General features: G+C 40.5%; 1 protein-coding gene across 1 annotated transcript in view; it reads right to left on the bottom strand.

Moving 5' to 3' along the window:
* Window positions 1-24221, bottom strand: part of SLC24A2 (solute carrier family 24 member 2) — a 174692-nt gene extending 150471 nt beyond the window's left edge. The window contains exon 1 of the mRNA XM_065406686.1: window positions 23286-24221. Coding sequence (XP_065262758.1) covers window positions 23286-24221 — 936 coding nt within the window. The remainder of the gene's footprint in view (window positions 1-23285) is intronic.
* Window positions 24222-24860: the final 639 nt, after the last annotated feature.

Here is a 24860-nt window from a genome sequence, read left to right as displayed (position 1 = left end):
TTTCAGTGTATAGTATATAGAGCAGTATAAACAAGTCATTGTATGAAATTTTAGTTTGTATTGACTTCACTAGTGCTTCTTATGTAGCCTGTTGTAAAACTAGGCAAATAACTAGATCAGTTGATGTCCCCCCTGGAAGACCGCTGCATATCCCCAGAGATACATGTAGCCCGGCTGAGAACCACTGGTGTAATTCACAAAGTCATGAGTGTAAAAAAAGCCAAAAGTGGCTCAGACCTTAAAAAGTAGATAGTAACCAATGGCAATAGTCTAATAAAAAAGAGCTCTCAAGCTTCTTTGTAGCTGTTTCCATCGCTTCATACTGAATCCCCATTTTAGGCTTCAGAGAGATGTTTGGGGTGTATGCTGGTTGTGTTGTATGGGAGGTTGTGTTGGGAGATTTGTGTTGATTTGTGCAGGTGGCAAATGAGGCGTATGAGTTGTGGTGAAGGTCTATTTGGGGTTATTGTGTATGCCACAGTTGTGTTGATTTGTGTGTGGGGGGGTAGTGTTGTGCTGGAAGATTTGTGTTGATTTGTACAGGTGGCATATGAGGGATATGTGCTGCAATGAGGGGCTATGTGTGTTTGGGGTTACTACTTGCATGGTTGTGGGAGTGGTTGTGTTGATTTGTGTCTGGAATGATGTGCTGGGAGATTTGTGTTGATTTGTGTGGCTCGCAGTTGGGCCAAGTAATCCACCATCTGTGCAGTCCCCCTCATACATCCAGTTACACTGTTGCATGTAAATTAGCTGTGGAGTAAGGGTAGCGGTTGGTTGAATTGCCCCAGATATCTCAATGGTTTAGGACTCTTGGAATGGTATAGATACATGCCTTATTGTAGCTGTACACTGCACAAGTGTAATTCATAACATCAAAATGGTGGAGAACTTAAAAATGGTTTGGTAACAGACTGTGAATCTCAGTGATGATTCAGCCTGGTGATATTCTGAACAAAAAGAGCTCTCATCCATGCTTGTTGCTGTTTCTGTCACTTACACTGACTCAACAGACATTTTCAGTTTAAGAGAGTGACATTCCTGTATTGTATAGATAGCAATAATTATTATTTTGCACTTTCATTGGGCCATCCATCTAAGGCTGTCAAACTGTTTTACGAACATAATTGAGGTAAGCATTATTGCCATTTCACAGATGAGGAAACTGAGGCACCTGGAAGTGAAATGACTCGCCCAGGTTCACACAGCCAGTCTGAATGAGCCCTGAATAGAACGCTGATAATTCTCTTATTTCCCAATCTTGGGATTTAAGCACCACACATGCTTCCTCTGTATACCAAAGTTATTTGAAAACCACAATGTTTGTTAGTTGTGGAGCACCAAACTTGCCAATGCCACTGAGTCTGCATAACTGTATGCTAGTTTTTTCCTTTGGGTTTAGAATTGTGGAATACTGCTAATAAGTACTTCCCATTGTTATTTTAGGAGCTGTATACAAACTAACTCAGCCATTATAAATCCTCAGTCTTTTGCATTAAAAGCTAATCAAAGCAATGAACAGAGGATCCAGTCAATAACGTAATTCTCTGAAAGTAATAGAGAAATGATTATCTAAGTTTAACAGACATGAGTTCTTATTGAATTTGTCTAATGTGTTTTTACAATGAGTAGTCTCCATGTACGCATTGAACTTAACTTTTATATATACTAATGGTACTCCACCAGTAGCTTATTAGTCATATGCAACTCTTTGTGGAGTTACATGCAGCACTCATGACCTGGTCAGAATATTTGTGGAGCAGTCTTTCCATAGGCTTGACTTGCATATAAACATGTATTTTAATTTACTTAGTGGCAGCACGATGCAATGAGTTTGCATCATCATGTGACATCAATATCACCATATAGCTAATATAAAGAATTGATGCACTCTTTGGAATGATTTACTTGGGGTTAGGTATGTTCAAGAGAGGAAGTATCTGGAGGTGTAAATTCCCACTCCATCAAAACTGGCTGTGCCTCTGAAGCCCTGATTGGCAGGGGAACAAACAAACAGGAACTGGACAGTGAGATGGAAGGAAATTCCACCTCAATTTCCTGTGGCAAAGTCACCTGGAAAGGGGAAGAAGGAGGACATGGCAGCATGAGCAGTGGGTAACTGTGCCTACTGTTGCTGCAGGACCACAGCAGGAGAAAAGTCAGCTCTGGGCTGGGGAACAGGTCCAGAGAGCAGCGTAACCACATGGCCCCAGTTAGTATGCGCTGCACTGCAGCTGAGAATCAAATGGAAGGAGATCCTGAATTAGTGACTGAACAGGGTGGTGCAGTGTGGCTGTGCAATGCATGTTGTGTCCTTGGGAGTGTACATTGCTGCAGCTACTAGGGAGATAGCAGAGAGCAGAACTGCTAGAACCCACAGGTGAGGGGCTGACCCAGGGACCAGACACAGGGGGCAGCCAAGACTCAGCAGAGAAATCTGGGCCACTACTAGGACCACGGCAGCAGATACTAAATGCAGAGACCCACACTTGGCATTGGCACTGTACAGAGACTCGAGTTGGGGCAGTTTGGATTTGGACTAATCAAGGTGACTGTTACTGATAAAAGGAGTGTTTGTACTGAGATGGCACTGGCGTGATTCCTGGGTGAATCACATAAAAAAATAAAATAAAAGAATGAGCCAGTAGCAACTCTCAATCCCAAACCAGAAAATAGTTAGCAAAACTTTAGATTAATTTAACCAGTACCTACTTTAACACAAACACTTCCTCTTGGTAGAGAGATGGGCCTTGCAGATGGCCTAAAGCTTGGCAGACAAGCACAATTCCAGACCGAGGGAGGTAGTTTCCAAAGTTGAGGGTCCCCAGTGGAGAACATCTGCCAGTAGGTCCCTCTCTCTTATACCAAGAGGGCTCCAGCTAAAGTGCATTCACCGATTACAGCTGTGGCAGTATCAGCACAGCAGTATTTATGTACTTGTTCTAATAGGTACTAATAAGATGCCTAATTATTATCTGTCAAATTATTAATGTAAAGAGAAAGTTAATCAGCTCTCTCCATTTTCTGGATATAAAGGATGATTTAAAAAAAAACACCTAAATTATCGAAGATAAGAATATATATCAAATTTCATTTAATAAGTTGATCTTTCAAGCCACTTTATTATGGATACAGATGTACAAATGATGTTACCAGAAACATTTTAATGGTCCTATAACTATATTTTATCATTCTAAAATATTTTGTCTACAATGAATCCTGAGCATGTTTGATAGCAATATTTAGAAATGATTTTTCTTCAATTGATGCCTATTATATAATGTCATTTTCCTTGCTATTACTTTAATAAACAATTTAACTACATCTTTTACAACAGTAGGAAAAACTGAAAATTGTTTTGAGTATCTGGTATCTAATTTGACAAAAAAGTTTCCCATTCACTTTGCCAAGGAGTAGTCATTTTAAAAGGCAAAATAAGAAATGTATGTTACTGTAACATTAATGTCCTACTCTGTCCCCTTAGTAATACTTTATTTCTGAAAACATTTCCTCCAACAAAAATACCATTCCAATTCAATGTTTTCAAATAATACTATCCTTTCTGTCAAAACAGGCACAGGAAAGTAGAATAAAAGATAACAGTTTTATGTCTTGATATTCTATCACTCACAGACTAGATTACTAGAGTATCCCACCAGCAATACAGCAGTCACTTTGGTTTTGAGATTCATAACTTTTCTTCAAAAACTACATTTTTGGATGGAAATGATTGAGCCTGATCCTGTGGGGTGCTGAGGGCCTTTCTCTCCAACTTATGTCAATGGGAGCAGAAAGCACTCAGTACTTCAGAATGAAGCCCTTTGTGCCTGTTCTCAGCCCAGAAGTGGTGTCTTGGTGCATGTGCGGTTTTGTTTGTGAAGGTCTGAAGAAAATCAGTCCAGCCACTTGGGAATTATCAGATAGCCGAGGGTGGAGGGAGGGAACATAGAATCATAACTCTGAATGTCCTGACTTTTGGTCCCAATTCTGCTTCCACTGAAATCAATGAAAAAATTCTGACTTGCTTCAACAAGTGCAGGATCAAGCCTTTTTTGCAGTTAACACATAATAGTAATGTAAACATTTTTCTTTAGCAGAAAAGAATTGTGGTCCCGGTTTTGTTTGAGTATCATGCATTACTCTGAAAGACATCTTTTTGTGGGAAAAAATGCTGTTAATCGCAAAAAATATTCTTGCACAAGAAAATTATTGAGAATTAAGAAATGTTTTCCTGTCCTTCCCCATATATACTGGTGTCTTGGCAATAACTGATTATTCTGGGCAAGTTCAAAAACTTGTCTCAGACCAACAGAAGTTGGTCCAATAAAAGATATTACCTCACCCCTTTTGTCTATTTGAAAAACAGCCTCTCACTCAAATGAGCATCTCCTGTTCTTGTAAGCATTTCTTTGCTAGTCCCCACTAGGGGAAGGGGGTGGGGGGGTAATAGGAGTCTATATAAGAAAAAGACCCAAAAATTGGGACATCTGGTCACCCTAGTCCCTACTATTCTGCACAATTACCATGTCTCCCACCTTCTTTGAAATGCCATGGCTGCTACCTTGTGTCAAGATTAGTTTGCAGTCAAGATGCTGGCCATTGATTTACTTTCAGACATTAATCCAATCAGGCAAGCAGAAATAAAGCTTCCTACAGCTCATTGTAAAATGTTCTACCAGGCTTGAAAGTCACTGGTTTCTAAGAAGATTAAATGAAAGAGATAACCATATCTAGACTCTTAAATCCTAAACTAAAGCATGAGTTTGCAATTTGGTTCTTTCTTGTTACTGTACATACATGTCTAACTGCTGTCATATGCTATTTTAAGACTAAAGCTCTACCTTGTTTTTTGTATTTATGCATCAAATGTTTTCACCACGGTCTTCAATATAGCAGAAAAGGTTGCATGGCTTTTGCCAAACAAAAGCCACCCCTCATAAATGTGCAAGACTAGCATAACCATAAGATTTAATGAAACAAAATGATTTTTTTCTGTCTGGGGTAATCTATCTGGGGCTTACTGTGGCAATGGGAGCTCTAACCTAGCTTCCCAAGCTTCTTCAGGGGATGGCTTTCCCAAAACCCAGGTCCATTTGGGGTTTGTCAGGAAACTGGACCCTTTATGGAACAAGTTTCTGCACTGGACACATGCCACCTGCTAAATTACAACTTGAACTGTACCTGCTCTCTTATCCCACTGGATCCCTGAGCTGCTGTGGAGAAGGTGAACCCCCCCCCCACTCCAATATGGTAGTGAGGGGAAAATGTCTTCCCTGTCCCCAAAAAGGTGGCGGGGGAAGGGCTCATGCTGGAGAACAGGGTTTATATAACCTCCCACAGATGTACAGGGGCCCTTGGATTACCTAAATCCCACCATCATGCCAACCAGCTCAGGTGATGCCTCCCCTGCCAGCCACTCTCTGGAACTCTTAATGGAACCACTACCCTTTTTTGCTGCCCACAATCTTGAGGTTGCAGGAGTTGCATTCTGGTGGTTAATAAGCAAACCTGGGCAAATACTGCAAAAAATGTTTCAAATATCTATGTTCCACATTTTTACTGAATTCATTTTAGTTGTGTTTTCACCCCTTTTTGTTTACTGTCCATGAATTTTCTGGCAGAAGAAGATATGCCAAATCAGAAAATTTTTACACAATTTTTGGAGAATAATTGCAGAAAATGAATTTTGAATTGGTAATTGTATTTGTGAGCACCTGATTCTAAGCGTTATGCTCTCCAACCAATGATTAGAAATAAATGTATTTTGTGACAGATGTGTCCAATCAAAACTGCTCAAAATTAATATTTAACTTACTGAATATTCTCAATTAACCACTTGCAAACAAACTACAGACAACGAATTTGTCACACAAAATACTCACTAAATTATTTCAAATAATGAAAAAAATCCAGATATCATTGTTATATTTGTGGAACAGAAAAAGGTGAAATTCAAAAATGAAAAAAAATTAGCACCCCACCATTTTAAAAAAAGTCAATTTTGTATTAAAATTTTCATTTTAGAAAAAAAGGAATTTTGGACCAAACCCCGCCCTTTTTTTTAAAATTCTGATCAGCACTAAAATGTATATAATAACAATAAAGAGATACAGTCAACAGCCATAGCAGATTTATCTTTTGCTCAAATGGTAGTCACCTGCGCTTTTGGAGCTGGATGATCTGAGTTCTATCTCCACTATGAAGTTCTGGGCAGCCAAAATGTGCAGTGTAGTAATAATTAGAGTTCTAAATGGTCACTGATTAACTGCACTGGTTTTAGCAAAGGGATTTCAACTCCTCGTGAAACATTCAAGCATTGTTATAATTAGGGAAGTTCATGTAACTGCCTGGTGTATGTATGTACCGCTTCATACTACTGGATGTAATCAGAACATGCAGCCATGTGTCACAGACCCAGGAGCCCCTTAAGGGGGGGTGGAGTGGGCAGGGGGTCCAGCTCCCCTATCCCAGCCCTTGACCGGAACTGAAACTTTGGCTCAGCTGATCTCCCATCAGGACAGAAGGGCAACCAGGCCAAATTCGAGTGGTGTTGTAGACCCATGCGCCTGCTTACCCCCCAACTTGCTGTCCTTCCCTCGCCCATGGAGAGAAGTGGAAAAGGGGGCACCGGGAACCCCCAGTCCCTGGCAGGATTAGATCCAGTCTTTTGGTGCTTCCTAGGGAAACAGAGACGCAGGAGGAGGATGGGATTTGGGGCTCCCAGAACTGCCTGGCCCTTGATGAGGATGGTGCTCTTCAGCATGACCACCTCTCTGGGTAAGAGCTTGGGGATGGGGACGGGGCAGGCAGACTGCAGAGCTGGGTGCAGGAGAGAGAGCTGAGCACTAAGTGCAGGGCAATATAGGGGAGCAAGGGGCTGGGTGCAGAGGCAGTGGGGTGAGTGTGCAAGGACAGAGTGTATGGGGTTGTGTTCAGGGGGAGAGCACGGAGAGAGAGAGAGAGGGCAGGGCAGGGGAGGGAGAGCTCTGGGTCCCCTTTAGAAAAATTCTGGTTGTGCCCTTGCATAGACCCGATAACTGCTCTCAGAAATTCTCCTTAAGCACAAGCAGTGACTGGGAGCACTCTCTGCACCAGCCAAGAAGGAGGGAGAGGACCTGTGGGGGATCACTGCTCTTGCAAGCCAAGCCGTGTAGGGGGAGCCCTCCATCTGCTTTTTGCACTCCCCTCATTTCCCTTTGCTTTAATCTCAATATCAGCTAGTAGAGATCTGAGTTTTGGAGGAGGAGGATCTAAGCTGTATCCTTGCTGTTGCCAAGAGTTACTGAAGCAGACAGTGTGCACCATGATGCCTTAGGTGGTCACTCAGTTTTGTTACCTACTGTCTGTCTCTCATTTGATGGTGAGGTATAAGGGTTGTATCAACAGGGGTTTACAATTACTCATGATGAGTGGAAAAGTCACAAGTAAGTTGCTGTATGCAGATCAACTCTTATGAGTCCCTCCCCGTACCATCATGTACTTTGTATATACTACAGAAAAAATGTTTTAGAAAGCTTTTACAAATATTTGGACTATTTTTCTATCCCTTTGGCTATAAAGCCAGGTGCCTAAATTACCATGAGTCCTGCCACAGGGGGCTCAGAAGGAGTCATATCTCCCCAAATGACCTAAAATAGCTTTTCTATGCATAAAATGTCACAATGGTAAAGTCTTGGACCTTTCCCATGCTAGAAATAAGTGCTGATTGTCTCTCATTGGGAAGCTTGGAATCTCCCCTTTCCAATGGTATGGAGCTCTTATTTTTAGCTTTATAGGGTATGATATATTTATGCATAATAAAATATGGCAATGGACTAGCATTGCATATCTTGGGACTCAGAGAGGTTAATCTGTGGGTTGGATGGATTCCATATTTGGGGAGAAAAGGAGGAAATATTTCAAACTGTACAGCCAGACGCCAGGGCTAGACAACAGGGGATGGATCACTTGAAATTGTCCTGTTCTGTTCATTCCCTCTGAAGCATCTGGTACTGGCCACTGTCAGACAGTATACTGGGCTAGATGGACCATTGATCTGATCCAATGTGGCTTATGTTCACAGGCAGGCTGATTTTAAAAACAGAGTTTGAGGCAGCTCAGAAATTTGAAATATTAGAATAATTCCCATAAACCTGGATTAGTGGGCACAGTGCAGTTGAAGTGGTGAAAGGTGCATGATAAAAACTGTTCTCAATTGAGAGCCATTTATCACATGGATATATATATATATATATATATATACACACACCATATAAGCAGGTGATATTCATGTGATAAATTCATTAGATATTCATGTGACAAAGTCATTAGAATCATGTTTTTTGAAGTCCCATAGAACACAGATTAATGAGCAGAGTGAAGGTGATGTGAAAGCTGTATAATAAATGGAATTTATTATATGGCATTGGGCCTGATCCTAAGGGGTACTGGGCATTATTTTTATCTTTGAAAATTGTGCGTTGTGCTGAGTGCCCTCATTCCCACCAGGGGTCTTGATAGGGTTGCCAACTTTCTAATCGCACAAAACCAAACACCCTATCCCGCCCCTTCCCCTGAGGCCCCGCCCCTGCCCCTCTCCTTCCTGCCCCCTGCTCACTCCATCCCCCCTCCCTTCGTCGCTCGCTCTCCCCCACCCTGACTCACTTTCACCGGGCTGAGGCAGGGGGTTGGGGTGAGGAAGGGGGTGAGGGCTCTGGGGAGGGGCTGGGGATGAGGGGTTTGGGTTTGGAAGAGGGCTCTGGGCTGGGGCAGGGGGTTGGGGTGTGGGGGGATATGGGCTCTGGGCTGGGGGGTGTGGGCTTCAGGTGGGGCCAGAAATGAGGGGTTCAGGGTATGGGAGGGGGCTCCTGTCTGAGGCAAGGGGTGTGGAGTGCGGGAGGGGGTGCGAGCTCCATCTGGGGGTGTGGGCTCTGGGGTGGGGCTGGAAATGAGGGGTTTGGGTATAGGAGGGGACTCTGGGCTGGGGCAGGGGGTTGGGATGCAGAAGGGGGTGCGGGGTCCCGGCAGCGCTTACCGCAGCTCCCAGGAACTAACTGCCAGGTCCTGGCAGCCCCTAGGTACATGGGCGCTCCCCTTGCCTGCCAACCAGGAGTGGATTTACCATGAAACAATCCATGTAGTGGCACGGGGCCCCCAACAAGGGCCCCCCCAAAATGCAGGACAAATATCTGACAACCTGCCCCTAAGTCCCGGCCAGCAGCGCAGCAGCGCTCAGGCAGGCTGCCTGCATGCCGTGGTTGGTGGCCCCACGCCACTCCCGGAAGCGGCTGGCTGCTGGCATGTCTCTGCATGCCCCTGGTGTGTGTGTGTGTGCGGGGGGAGGCGGCTCCACGCACTACCCCCACGCAGGGTAGAGCACGGAGACCCGCTGTCCCCCTCCCCACAAGGAGCACGCAGAGACATGCCAGCAGCTGCGGAGCAGGGCTAAGGTGGCTCCCTGCCTGCTCTGCCGCCCTACGTTCACGCTGCTTCACTCCCGGAAGTGGCCAGCATGTCCCTGCGGCCCCTGGGTGTGGGTGTGTCTCCACGCCTTGCCCCTGCCCCAAGTACCGACTTCCCATTGGCCGGAAACTGCAGCCAATGGGAGCTGCAGGGGCGGCATCTATGGGCATTGGCATGCAGAGACCCCCTGGCCGCCCCCTCGCCAAGGAGCCGTTGCTGGAGGGGTGTGTGTGCCATTCGCTTTGGGAGCCATGCCGCCCAAGTACCACCCCCTACCCTCCTTCCGCACCCCAACCACCTGCTCCAGCCCAGAGCCTGCACCCTACACCCCCTTCTGAATCCCAACCCCCTGCCCCAATCAAGGTACCTCATTTTTTTTTCATTTACTTCCCATTACTTATAATATAGGAGGAGGAGGAAGGGGAAAAAATGAAAAACAGGGGGTGGGGATAAGAGAGAATGTTCTTTTTCTTGGCTGGGTCCCAAAGGGGGACCCCCAAAAATGAAGCTGTGCCCAGGGCCCCACTAACTCTAAATCCACCACTGCTGGCAGCCCTAGGTCTTGATCATTCTCCCATTATTTTTCCACAGGAATTTTGCCATTGACTTTAATGGGAGTAGTTACAGGCAGTGTATCTATAAATTCCAGCCAGGCTGGCTTCATTATTCCATAATTCCCAAAACAAACTTGCTTTGGATCTGCATCTTGAGTTGGTGGATTTAACTCCTATGGAGACCATTTGTTCTGGTATCCAAAATATAGGGAAGAGAATCATTTGTTTAATTAATCCAGACTGTTCAGATTATTTTTTTCATGATTGATTACTATTTGTATTGCTGTAGCACCCAACACAGCCAAGATCAAGGTCTCAATTTGCCAGGCATATATGAACACGTCCCCTTACCTCAAAGAGTATACACGATAAATTGAAACAAGACACTACAAGTGGTTATAATAAACATTAAGGGGGATGGGAGGACTAGGGTAATATTAATAACATCATGCAGATATATCAGCTATTGCACAACATGAGGTTTTCAAATTATTTGAGAGGTTTATCTTGTAATGGATACCTGGATAATATGAATTATTTCCAACTACCCCACACCCAACTTTTGCAGTATTATTGCAATTCCAGAATTCCAAGATATGTTTAAAAAAATGTAATGTTTTTCATTAAAAATGTAAATCTGTCATAAGTGTTAACTAACTAATCACTGTGACAGAACGGAATCTAATAGGAAATCAAAAGGATTTTGATTTATTTGATCTTTAAGCACCTACACAGTACATTGATTGAACAACAAAATTATCATAATATTAAATATCAACCCCAAAGAAAGTTCAGACTCACACCCCCAATCCCTGCCCACACAGAGAATCTCAGATTCCTCCCATACAGTTCTTCAAGCAAAAGCCTGTGTAAGTAGATAGGCCTTGAAGCCTAAATACTGGGTCTGTCAGCAAACCCTCCGCTTCCTTAAAGGGTGTTCTACATTAGCTAGAGCTGTTCTACAGCAGTGTAAAAGGGTGAAATGTTGACACTAGGTGGTTATGCAATAAATGTCACTGGTAATACCATTTACTTTAGGCTAGTCTCACAGCAGTAAGCAGTTAAGAGGTGATAAAGCAGGATTAATTCCTGAGCATAATTTATGATTAAATTGCCAGTGAAGCTTGCAGTAATATTTCCTGATGCGTTTATTTCTCCTACAACATAAAACAATTTTACACTGTTCTATTTTTTCTTTAAGTGTTAGTGCTTTTTAGAGCTGTTAATATCATCAAGCATATGTCTTTTAAGCCTGTTCCCGCACCTCACCTTAAAAAAGCCAGTCAAGGTCATAGATATTTATGGCTATCCACTTAAATGAATATATTTGTAACTGGGTGGAGAAGAGTAGATTGGTAATAGATCAATGCATAATATCTTAACTGAAGAAATAATTATTCTCTGAATTTCATTGATAAAACTGGCTCTCTTTGCGCATACAGTGGGACTGTAAAAATTGCCAAAGTAAACTTTCAGTTACAGCTGATTCCAGAACAGTAGTGGATTTTTTTAAAGCTGATTTGGAAGCAATGTGAGCTCTGAACCTTGTACCTGCTGTTGTACCAAACACAATCAAAAAGAATAACTCCTCATTGACCTCTGAAGACATAGGACCTGTTCCTGCTCCAGTTTAAATCAATAGGTGTTTTGCCAATGATTTCAATGGGGTCCAACAGGGACCGTTTTATATTGGCCATAGAGCTGGCTGGAAACATTTAGACAAAACATTGCTTCATTAGAATTCGATGATTTGGCAAAATCAAAATATTTCACAATCTGATTAAGTTCTGATGGAATCTTGCATGGGTTCCAGCAGAAATCTGCCCACTTTCCTGCCTGGCTTTTCAGCAACCCACCTGGTGTGCTGTTGATGACTCCAGGCTTCCAGGGTCTGTGGCTCTGGGACAGCCAGACATGTGAACTGCCTTGGGGCCAGGAAACCCAGGCCTTCCAGGACCCACAGTTCCAGGACAACCCTGTCATGTGGACTGCCTGGAGATGGGGACCATTCCCTTTTGTAGAGAATTTTGAAAGTTTTTTGTTTTTGCTCCTAATTGAAACAAAACTAAATTCTGAAATATCAAAATCCATCCACACAACAGAATTACCTTTCTCTGCCCCGCTCTAATTGGTAGCAAAATAACTGGTCATTTCCCCCATAGTAATAGATATTAAAGACTCATAGACTTTAAGGTCAGAAGAGACTATCCTGATCATCTAATCGGACCTCCTGCACACTGTAGGCCACAGAACCTCATCACCCACTTCTGTAATAGACTCTAAATTCTGGCTGAGTTACTGAAGTCCTCAAATCATGATTTAAAGATTTCAAGTTACAGAGAATCCACCATTTATTCTTGTTTAAACTTGCAAGTGACACATGCCCATGCTGCAGAGGAAAGCAACCCCTAAATTCTCCCCAGGGATTCTTCCAATCTGACTCAGGGAAAAATTCCTTCCTGACCCCAAATATGGCAAACAGTTAGACCCTGAGCATGTGGGCGAGACCCACCAGCCAGACACCTGGGAAGGAATTCTCTGTAGTAACTCAGAGCCCTCCCTGTCTAGTGTCCCATCAGGTCCTATGTCTTCAAAGGTTAATGAAGAGTTATTAGTTGATTGTGTTTGGTTCTACAGCAGGTGCACGTAAAATTCATTCATAGTGTCATACAATATTTTTCCTATCAAATGGAGCTACTTTTCTAGCAGCCCCAATTAGCGCTGATGTAATTAAGGGTATTTCAGTCTGACTGTGACTAAGTAAATGTATAGAATTATATGAAAATTGTATACATTGGATCACATCTCCTTCCCCAAACCTGTCATATGCAATTTGTCTTCTTCTATTGTAAGCTCTTTAGGGCAGGGACTGATTTTACATGTGTTTGTACATAACCTGAAGAAGAGCTCTGTGTAAGCTCAAAAGCTTCTCTCTCACCAACAGAAGATGGGCCAATAAAAGATATTACCTCACCCACCTTGTACAGAACCTAGCATAATGAGGTCTTGATCCAGACTGGGGCCTCTGGATGCTACAATAACAAAACTGACAATAACTAGAAAAAGCTATTTGTGAATGTGCAAAGATGATATAATATGGGGCAAAGGCATTTTGTAATATGGAGTCAGAGGAATGTGTGCTATTTTCAATGGCTCAAATTATCAAACTCTTAACAACACGTGTACACGTTAAGTTACAATGCCATTACTATGGCTTTAAGAAATATTATCTGACTTGTTTTTAATTAATGGTTCTTTTAATAAGATGATGGATCTGTTCTGACCAAAGGTGTTAAATCTTCAGTCTTCCTTTCCCCTTTGTAATTAACACTGGTTATATGATCTAAAACTTTGTGGGTGGCCATGATGTAAGAGCATTTATTTGTCTCACATTTTTATGCTGCCACATTTAGCCTGCTAACCCAGGGGAATACATACAAAAACAAGATAATCTGAAGGTGAAAATCACTATAATCATTGCTCCTCTGAGGATCAATTAATGGTAGATGCTATGAAAAACTGAGAATAATATCTATTTAATGGTTCCAACTGCTGCCTAGAAACAGCTAGTAAGAATCATGTGCATCAGTGAGAATCCTAAGGTTTAGCACCACTCCAAAGTCTTTAGTGCAACTTTAGTAGCACCATATATTGCTCTCTGAGCTACCGCAGTGATTTACATAGAAGTTTCCCCAATTCTTTTTAAGACAAATACAAGCAGATAGTCATTGTGTTTACACCTTTAAGTCTTGATCAGGCCAGAATTTGGCCCACTAATTTTAATGATGCAATATTTGCACACTGTGAGGAAAATCCAGTCTCCTCCTTGTGTAGGCATGCAGGATCCCAAAGGCAGTGGGACTGGTGTGTGTGGAAGGGGAAAGAGGCGGGCTGGCCAGCTGTGGAAAGGCTGAGGGAGGGAGATTCCGAACTCCGTATGAATCACAAAATAGTGCTTCACAAACTCTCTCTCCATTGTCGCACTAGAGGAAAGGGAGCAAGCTGGGATAGGGTAGGTTCATGGCTAGAAGGTCTGCAAACTATGTGGATTCACTGGTGAAAAGTGCTGAGTAAAGTAAGCTCAGCAGGCCACAACAGTAACTTAAACACAAAACTTTAGTAGGTGCCACATTTACTCTGGCTGTGCATGGTGACTAAGATTTTACCGTAAGCAATTATATATCGGATCCAACCTGGTAATATTGAATAGGGTAATTTTTTTCTATTATAATTATCTGAAAGTAGGGCATTGCCTAAAGATATCTGAAAATTTCACTTGTTAATTGCATGTCATTTATAGTGCAATTATTGCAATTTACTGTAATGTGCCAAGTCTTTTAAATCTGTATAGAGTACTGCACCTCTTAAAGTAGCATATGTGACACTGAATGTAACCTATTAAGACTTTTCAAAACAAGAAAGTCAGCAATAAGATCATTTCAAACCATGTCTCACTGGTAAAAATTATTTATATTTTAAAGATAATTTCTCTTAATATGCAGATGCTTATTTAAAACTGGCTAGTACATAACTTTAAGCCTATTTGTCAAGAATGTTATTCTCTCTGAAACAGATGTCATTTCACAACATTTCAGTGCCACCCACATACTATTTTTAGTTGCCAAACGGAGCTGGTTTTGGAATTTACCAGGTGATGAGATTTGAGTCTTTCCTCAACAATGAGTATCCTTGTCACAAAATCTTGTACAAAAAACCTGAAACATAGCCTTCCTCAAAATCGTCCATTACCTAAAATGATGTGCTTTACTTATGCTGTTTTAACTGGACTTAAAACTGAAAACCAAAGAATACAGTGAGAAATTCCAGTTTGAACTATGGAACAGATTTGAGGCACTGCCAGAGGCAGAAGATGGCGAGATACAGACTGTACCCGTAGAAAAATGGGCACTGCTCAGGAACAATGTGATTCAAGCTGCAGCTTGGATATCAAAATAGACAAAGAAATGGATAAGCCAAGAGACCTAGTGTCTCATCAAGGAAAGAAAAGAACTGAAAGAAAAACTCCCAAATGCTAAGACCAATGAAATACTGAAAAAAGCAAAGGAGGATAGGAAACCATAGGGCTGTTTACCAAGTGACTTAACCCTGTGTGGAAATTTCAAAACAGGAAATGGACCAATAAAAAGCAAAGATGGAAAAATGCTTGCAAATGAGGTAGAACAGATGAGCAGAGCATTTCAAAGAAGTCCTCAACAGATGCAGCTCCACTCCAGTACCAGATTTCAAACATCTGAACCTGATCAACTTGACATTAACAATGGTCCAATATAGATGTCACAAGTGGGCTGCAGTCAAGAAGCTGACAAATAACAAAGCAGCAGGAGATGACCAAATCACAGCAAAAATGCTAAAAGCACCTGTTACCATCACCCAAATGAGCCTGACACAGCTGTTCAATTAAGTTTGGGAAAAAAGAGACCCCTCCAGATCAGTGGAAACACTGAATCATTGCCAGAATACCACAAAAATGTGATTGTACTAACTGGAACAACTGGAGACAAGTTACATTACTCTCTGTTATAGAGAGAAAGCTTTATACAGTGTGATATTACACAGGATGAAAGTGACAGTGAATGTGAAGCTTACAGAAGAACAGGCTGGATTCAAGTCCAAGAAATCCTGTGTAGATCAGATATTCACACTAAGAACCATCATAAAAGAACATATAGAATGGCAAGTTATCCATATCATCAATTACATTGATTTTCAAAAAGCATTTGATAGTCTGCAAAGATGTACATTGTGGAATATTCTTCAGTCCTACAGAATCCCAGCTAAAGTCATTAACATTATCAAGGCCATGTACAGAAAGGCAATGTGCTCTGTAAGGGTGAATAACCAGACAACAGACTGGCATAAAACAGGGCTCCATTTTATCGCTGCTATTGTTTGGCATTTCTACTGACTAGATAATGAAGAATCATAGAACTGGAAGGGACCTCAAGAGGTCATCTAGCCTAGTCCTCTGCACTCGTGGCAGGACTAAGTATTATCTAGACCATCCCTGACAGGTGTTTGTCTAACCTGCTCTTAAAAATCTCCAATGATAGAGATTCCACTACTTCCCTAGGCAATTTATTCCAGTGCTTAACCACCCGGACAGTTAGGAAGTTTTCCCTAATGTCCAACCTAAACCTCCACTGGTAGAATCTAAGTCCATTGCTCCTTGTCCTATCCTCAGAGGTTAAGAAGAACAATTTTTCTTCCTCCTCATTGTAAAAACCTTTTATGTACTTGAAAACTGTTATCATGTCCCCTCTCAGTCTTCTCTTTTCCAGACTAAACAAACCCAATTTTTTCAATCTTTCCTCATGGGTCATGTTTTCTAGACCTTTAATCATTTTTGTTGCTCTTCTCTGGACTCTCTCCAATTTGTCCACATCCTTCCTGAAATGTGGTGTCCAGAAGTGGACACAATACTCCAGCTGAGGCCTAATCAGAGAGGAGTAGAGCAGAAGAATTACTTCTCGTGTCTTGCTTATAACACTCCTGCTAATACATCCCAGAATAATGTTTGCTTTTTTTGCAACAGCATTACACTGTTGACTCATATTTATCTTGTGGTTCACTATGACCCCCACATCCCTTTCCGCAGTACTCCTTCCTAGGCAGTCATTTCCCATTTTGTATTTGTGCAACTGATTGTTCTTTCCTAAATAGAGTACTTTGCATTTTTCCTTATTGAATTTCAGCCTATTTACTTTAGACCATTTGTCCAGATCATTTTGAATTTTAATCCTATCCCCAAAAGCACTTGCGACCCCTCCCAGCTTGGTATCATCCGCAAACTTTATATCTGTACTCTGCATGCCATTATCTAAATCATTGATGAAGATATGGAACATAACCGGACCCAGAACTGATCCCTGCCAATTATGCCCTTCCAGCATGACTGTGAACCACTGATAACTACTCTCTGGGAATGGTTTTCCAACAAGTTTTGCACCCACCTTATAGTAGCTCCATCTAGGTTGCATTTCCCTACTTTATTTATGAGAAGGTCATGCGAGACAGTATCAAAAGCTTTACTAATGTCAAGATATACCACGTCTACCGCTTCCCCCCCATCCACAAGGCTTGTTACCCTGTCAAAGAAAGCTATCAGGTTGGTATGACATGATTTGTTTTTGACAAATCCATGCTGGCTGTTACTTATCACCTTATTATCTTCTAGATGTTTGCAAACTGATTGCTTAATTATTTGCTCCATTATCATTCCGGGTACAGAAGTTAAGCTGACTGGTCTGTAATTCCCTGGGTTGTCTTTATTTCCCTTTTTATAGATGGGCACTATATTTGCCCTTTTTCAGTCTTCTGGAATCTCTCCCATCTTCCATGACTTCTCAAAGATAATCGCTAATGGCTCAGATATCTCCTCAGTCAGCTCCTTGAGTATTCTAGGATACATTTCATCAGGCCCTGGTGACTTGAAGACATCTAACTTGTCTAAGTAATTTTTAACTTGTGCAATACTGCACAAGTGCAATAGTGCAATAGTAACAGAAACACTGGTATAGGATGGGGAGATGGAAAATGTCCAGAAGACCAGACTTTGCTGATAATATTGCACTATTGAGCAACAACTCAAAAAAGTTACAAAGATAGACAAACCAGCAAAAACAGCAGGCCAAGAAGGGCTCAAAATTAATTATACAAAAACAAACATAATTGAAACCCAGACACTGACTACTAACATTTCATTAGAAGGCAAACATATCAAGAAAATAGAACTGTCCACCTAATTTGGAAGCATATTGGCCAATGAAGACCTCAAGAGGGAAGTGAAATCAAGGGTAGGAAAGGCACCCATCCACAGCATTTACTAAACCCAGCAACATATGGAAATGAAAGATATACAGCACCAGAACAAAACTGAGAATTTTCAATTCAACCATAAGCTCAGAATTAACATATGGCTGTAAGAGCTGGAGATCTACTACAACTAGAAAACTAGACACATTCAAAAGCAAGTGCCTAGGAAAGATTCTGGGCATTTGTTGAAAGATTTCATCATTGATGAAGAAACCTGAGAAATCTCCAACCAGCAGCTAATTTCCAGTAGAATGAGATGGAAAGGCTGGAAACATTTGGGGCATCTACTCCAGATGCCAGCACACAGACTCCCACATGAAGCTGTCAAGTGGAAGCTAACTTGTGTGAGGAAACAAGGCTGCCCATAAAAAAACCTTTAGAAGAACCCTTAGTAGGGAGAGCAGAACAGTTGATTTCAACAATATAGAACAGATAGAAGCAGCAGCAAATGACAGAGGAATGGAAGAGACTAGTTTCTGTCCTATGTGCCAACATTGGTGCGGGAAGACTGTAATGTAATAACGTAATTGTACTTAACGAGGTGGAAGTTGCCATCTCAAGAACAGATTGAAGCCTTCTACCTACAGAAAAGGTTCAACATTTTCAGTGGCAGGGTAGACTACCCCGCTATTGCACCTCAGCTGAAGGCAGATCTGCTAATAGAGATCACAGAATTGGAAGGGACCTCAGGAGGTCATCTAGTCCAACCCCCTGCTCAAAGCAGGACTAATCCAGGGACAGATTTTTACCCCAGATCCCTAAATGGCCCCCTCAAGGATTGAACTCACAACCCTGGGTTTAGCAGGCCAATGCTCAAACCACTGAGCTATCCCTCCCTTCATTCCCTTGCATTGGCATTCCAATCTTTTGTTTCTCTGTGGAGGCAACCAATAAAACTGCTATAATCCTTGTTTTCACTACCTTCAAAGTTATTCCTTTCTCATTTTCTCTTTCCTCTCCTTAGATTTTGTACAGTTGTATGTTTATCTGTACCTCTCCACTTTTACCCCCATGCTGGTTTTTGTTTTACTCTTCCCATCCTTTATTTCAGTCCTTACCTCTTTCCTTTTATCCCCTCCATCCAACTAGCAAGGGCATGGGTTAATAAATGTGGTTCTTTCTAAAAGCTCTTCCATGCTACTCCTGTATAGGATCACTAGTCAGAAACTTAAGGCTTCTATGCCAGTCTGTGTGTCATCCATTCACAGCACTTCCAGCCCCTTGCTGGCCTGGAAACCAAAGACCAAGGTTGGTTCTGAATTGTGATGTGCTGCTACTACACTACTAGGTTTGCCCTTATGTTCATATTTTAATCATCCCCTGGTACCTCCCCATTTGTCTGTCCACTTTTGTTCTGTGTCTCTTCTCTGATCTCTTCCCCCTTTTATCTGTCCTCCTTCCTTCCCCCTCCTGTTTGTACATCCCTGCAGAGCTCACCATGCTGCTCAGCAGGTTGTGCTTCCCCAAAGGCAGAATGGAACTGAGGAGGAGGATTATCACAATTTTTCACTGAGCACTGTCGGTATGTTTGGTGCTCTAGAAAATACTAAGGACCACATAGGCTTCACCCCCAAGGAGCTTGCAATCTGTACCATTCTCATCTGTTTCACTAAATTGTTGTTAGCATGCCTTTGCCCACGTCAACTTCTGCCAGATTTTCTTAACCTGTACTTTTTTTTTTAAAGGGGGCAGGGATATTTAAATTTAAAGAACAACAGCTGGAAAACACAGGATTAAAGTGAACCCACATTAAATTTAAACCCCTCAGCATGCAGATGTTCCTGTCTAGATGCACAGATTTACACAGATAATTCATACAACAAGAGAAGACTACACCACAAAAAATGGCTTTCTGTTTGCGCTTCAGTGCTCACAATCTACTGATGCCACCTATACATCTCAGATCTATGTGAAACTCAAGAGGCACCTAAACAATATGGTGACACAAGCATTAGAAATATCCTTGAGAAAGACTAACAGGCAGACAGACAATTTCATACGTAATTAAGACCTATTTTTAATTTGATAGGAGATATTCATATTGATTTATATTTAAACACCAATAGGGTGATCTACACCATCTCTATGCAAGTAGCTAGACGGACAAACAAAATGATTTAAGACTAAAAATACACCAGTTGACTCAGAAGATTGTTCTTTATAGGATGAAATTCACCCTGTGCTGTATACACTACTTACGCCCTGCTTTAGCCTTAATTATGAGGGCTCCTGCAATGGGGTGAATTTCCCTCTTAGAGCATAGCAAGTTTCCTGCAAACTTTTACTGAAAGGGACTGATAATCAAAGTATTGCCATCTACTTCAACAGGACTTTTAAGCTTTTCAAATATTTTTCATCTGTCATGACCATCTAGATTTTTTACTCTTTGAGGTTGAGATTTGTTGCTAAGCCACTTAACCCTTCAGCTATCCAGCTTTATGATTCTTTATTTAGACCTCTCAGAACTCTGTTGACCTGCTGTCAGATTACAATAAAGTCTTAAAGATAAATACCATAGACAACAGTTTTCTTGGCTGACCACTTTCCAGTTTACCCATGGTAGAGCTGGTACTGCACATTTAGAAGAAACAACAAAAAGGAATAGGAAAATTATCTAGTGAGTCTTGCAAAACCCAAAAGCATGAAACAACCTTTGCAGTTGGAGTCCCTGAAAACACCCTTAATCACTAGCTTGTGATTGCAAAAAGCTGTCTCACTATTCCATGCCCCACAGAAAAACATCTAACAAAAGCCAATTTTGCATTAGGGACAATTACATTTGTTGCTTTTGAATATAAGTATGGTAATTTTATAATTTTTTACCATGGCACTTTTCCTATGGAGGAAGGGATAGTATGGAAGTAAGGCAGTTCTGCCTTCAAAGATCAAGAATACCACCTCTGCAGCTCTTCTAATCTCCATTGGTTGGGGAGTAAGCATCCATGTGCCACTGAGATTAACCACTCAATAAGTATTTTTATTCTCTGCTTTAGGAAATGATTGTACAAAGTGAACCCTTTAACATTTCTATAGGAGAGACTGCTGCATTTTCCTTTTTTTCCCCCATTTAAAAAGCAATGTAAAGCAATTATCTAACACTTTAGATTAATGGTAAATAAATGAATGCAGAATTACAACAGGATTCTTATTGAAGCACTTACTATATGACAGCCCTGTTATTACCAAATGAGTTAATCCTGATAATTTTTTTCATATGAATACTAAATGAATTGATAATTAATATATTATTATTTCAAAGTTTTAATAGAAATTTCCAAAGTCTTTTACAACCTGACTCGTACAAATATGTATCTATTCTCTCAGAATCCACTTTCCCAGTCTTTTCACAAATCTGGTGCAAAGCTAACTTCTCTAGAAAAAAGTTGACAATTTTATGATTCTTTAATACCCATTTTACTTTAGCTATACATGCACATGAGTGAACCACTGATGGAATGCACGAGCTGAAATGGGTATGGAGTCAGCTTTAAGAAAATGAATTAACTATTCAGATATAGTAAATGAGTGAACTTTGCAAAATGGCTTTTGTCTAATTAGTCAAGTCTATCAAGAGTACTTTAGTGTGCATTCAGAACATTTTATTTGGCTTTCAAATATTTTATTCTTCTGTTCAGTAAAGAATAAATAAATCCTTATGATATATGTACAATACACTGTTACTTTATAGACTGAAATAGACTGACCTGGATAATCCAAATCAATTGACAGATTCCATTTTTATTTTGATGAGAGAAAAACTTCAAATAGTATATAGATGTTGTATGACAGGTTATAACATCATATGTCTTGTATAAGAAGATTAATAGATAAGGTAACCATGGACTGATTAATTATGAGTACTCTATATACTTCAGCCACTTCCTACAGAAACACGTTTAGTATAAAATACGATTGTCTTTATAATTCCTTACCAGAGAATTCATTCTTAAGAAGCAGACATATTTATACAACTTTTGAAAGACCCTTTATTATTTAAGGCAAATAGCTGTTTGCTATTTTCCTTCCGTTTTTAATTTTCAAACAGAGATGTAGAGAGAGAAAGTTGACAGCTCTGTTTGGGGAAAATGGATGGAATACAAAGGCCAAAAGGAGTCTCTTTATATATAAACATTATTATATATATATGCTAAAGCTGGTCAGAAAATGAAAAACATTTCACTTTCCCTCCCATTTTCATTGAATGTTATTTTGATGGAAATTTTTCTGATCATTTTCTGTCTCCAGTCCCACAACTAACACCACCTAGGTGGACTGCAGTACCATGTGAAGCCCCATTAACTTAGTTGGCATTCTACACAGGTGCACCAGTCTGACTGTATGCTGTCAGCAGCAGGATTGGAGCCCATACATATATCTATCTGTGTGTATACAATACACTCACAGGTATACAGAGACATAGAGAGATCAAGATCATCATTTTTATTCTGTTCCACCATTTTGTGGCTGCTGCAGAAACACACAAAATGGTGGCTAATTCTATCATACTTTACTGAACAACATAATTTTAACTAATGAAAAAATGTGACTGTATCATCTCTGTGTAAATAATCCCCCCATGCCAACATCTCATGTTCATATACAACTAGGCTCTCAATTAAACCCCACCTAGATGACAACATGCAAAGTTTGCACAAGTATTCTAAAGCCCTGAGACAAAATTCCACACTGCCTACATGCAGTATTTATGAATTCAGCTTTCTAATTAGCTTAAATATCTACTTTTTAAAGACTCTCTTTATAGTTATCTTCACCAAGTTGATGATAACCAGATCCATTGAATACCATTACAAACATCTCCAGCTTTCATCACAAGGCCCAAGTATGAGGCTTATAACTGTAGTATGTTCAGCTGATAGATAACGTGCAATAAAGATATTTGTTTAAATTAAAGGCTCAGCCCTATACCATTGTAATCACTGAGATGTTGCAAAGAAAAATGAAAAGTTAATTCATATAAAAATTATTAAAAAGTGATGAAATCGTTCTAAATCCAAATAACTGGAAAAATAACAGGATCCAATCTGTTCTACAGATAAATTTACAAAAGATGTACTTTTGTATATTGTTCCAAATTTGTTTACTTGTTCCTGGTGAAGAAAGTGCTGTGGTAGTCATAAAAAAGGCAGCATTTGCCAAGAGATACTAAAGCTACTGTCTAATTTAAGAGTATAGGAGGAAAACTGTAGTATCTCAAACACCATGATATGGTAAATGTTGGCTTGGACTATTATGGAGTAAAAAGCTACTGGGAGTAAATAAGCTTCAAAAAGCTATTGCATGCCTTATTTGCCAGTTGATTGGTATAGTGGACTATAATGGAAATCACAGAAATATTTGGGAAAACCTAGAAACCTCCATGTCACATATATTTACCACATCAAGGGCCCTTAAGACAGAAGCATTTCAGATTTATATACATATTAAAAAATAACCAACCTTTTGTTCAGAATCTGCCGTTGTTACCTTCTCAACTTTGTTCCTGTTTAAAATTTTTTTCACACATTCTTCTACTTGAACGTTGAATTTCATGAAAGTCACATAACAAAAATAAGCTATCAGTAGTGTTAAGCTCTCCCACCACATGATTAAATTATCCAAAAAAAAGATTATTAGCAAGATCAAGTCCATGATATAAAAGGACACATCCCTAAAGAGCGGCCACCAGGTAAGGTTCAAGATCTCTCTAGAAAATAAAGCACACATTCCAATAACAAACAGGATATTGAATACTGCAGATCCTACTATTGTTCCAATGCCAACATTACTGTGAGATATAAAGACTCCTATCAAAGATGTGAAGAGTTCTGGAGCTGAACCACCAGCAGCCATGAATGTTGCCCCAGCCACGTCATCAGATATGGCTAGCTTCTCAGTGATGACAGTCAATGAAGGAACAAAGAACTCATCACAGACTATGGCTAAGGCTATGAACATATAAATCATTCCCATGATATGGAGGATTACTGCCCCCCTTCTTCTTTCCGCAAGAGAAAAAAGGTCTTTTGGGTACTCTCCCTTGGAGTGTTCTTCTGTTGCATTATTGTGTTCAGTTTCATATTTCATAGAAATAGGTGAATCTGGAGTGCCATTTTGATTCTGTTCCTTGACGTCCAACAGAGTTCTTTGATGCCCATGCATTGACTTTTGGCTACCTAGACTACTGGTCATCTCTGTGCTATGTGGCTCCATCTTGAAAAAGGCACTAATTGAAAGAGAGAAAGTGCTAATGGCCATTATACTCATGAAAAGACCTATTATTCGTATCAGTCTCAGTTTTTTCCTGACATTCTGATGTCTCCTACACCTAAACAGTGGTTCCTCCAAACACCATTCTTCAAGGATACTTGCAGCAATGTTTTTAGAGAGAGCCATTTTTTGTTCTCTGTAAGATGTTGTGGCCCAGAAATTCAGTATCAGACAGACTGTTCTTTCATACTTCTTCCTGATTTTAAAGCTAAAGGTGCTTTCACGTGCTTTTCCAGAATCGAGTACTTTTATGCTTCAGATGAAGTATATTCGTCATTCATGCTTAAAAGGAAAAACAATTTTTATTAATATTATAACGTGATTAGAAACCTGACTTTTTAAAAGATGTTTTACTGTACATGATTAAACAAAGAGTTTAATACAGAATATTAAACATTTTTCCTGTGTTTTAATTGCCCACTTCCTTTTAAGTAGTCTCCTGCAACATGTGTTAACACCTTACACTTATCAATCTATCCCACACATTTAGCTGTGACACTCTGGTTACCTTTTCCAGAACTGAAAAAAAGTTGTGTGAAGCTCGAAAGCTTGTTTCTTCCATCAACAGAAGTTGGTCCAATATAAGATATTACCTCACCCACTTTGTCTCTCTTATAGGCTGGGACCAACACGGCTACAACACTGCAAACACAAATTGTAATGTAGTGTCATATTACATCCAATCAAAACTAAGCTTTCCAGCAGACACAGCAACAAAATGTTTGTTTTAATACAAAAATAAATTCTGCACAGGAGGAAAATCCC

The sequence above is a fragment of the Emys orbicularis genome, chromosome 6 (assembly GCF_028017835.1).
Source record: "Emys orbicularis isolate rEmyOrb1 chromosome 6, rEmyOrb1.hap1, whole genome shotgun sequence".
NCBI lineage: Eukaryota > Metazoa > Chordata > Testudines > Emydidae > Emys > Emys orbicularis.
Note: the sequence above shows the minus strand (reverse complement) of the source record. Positions and strands in the feature narration are given on the sequence as shown.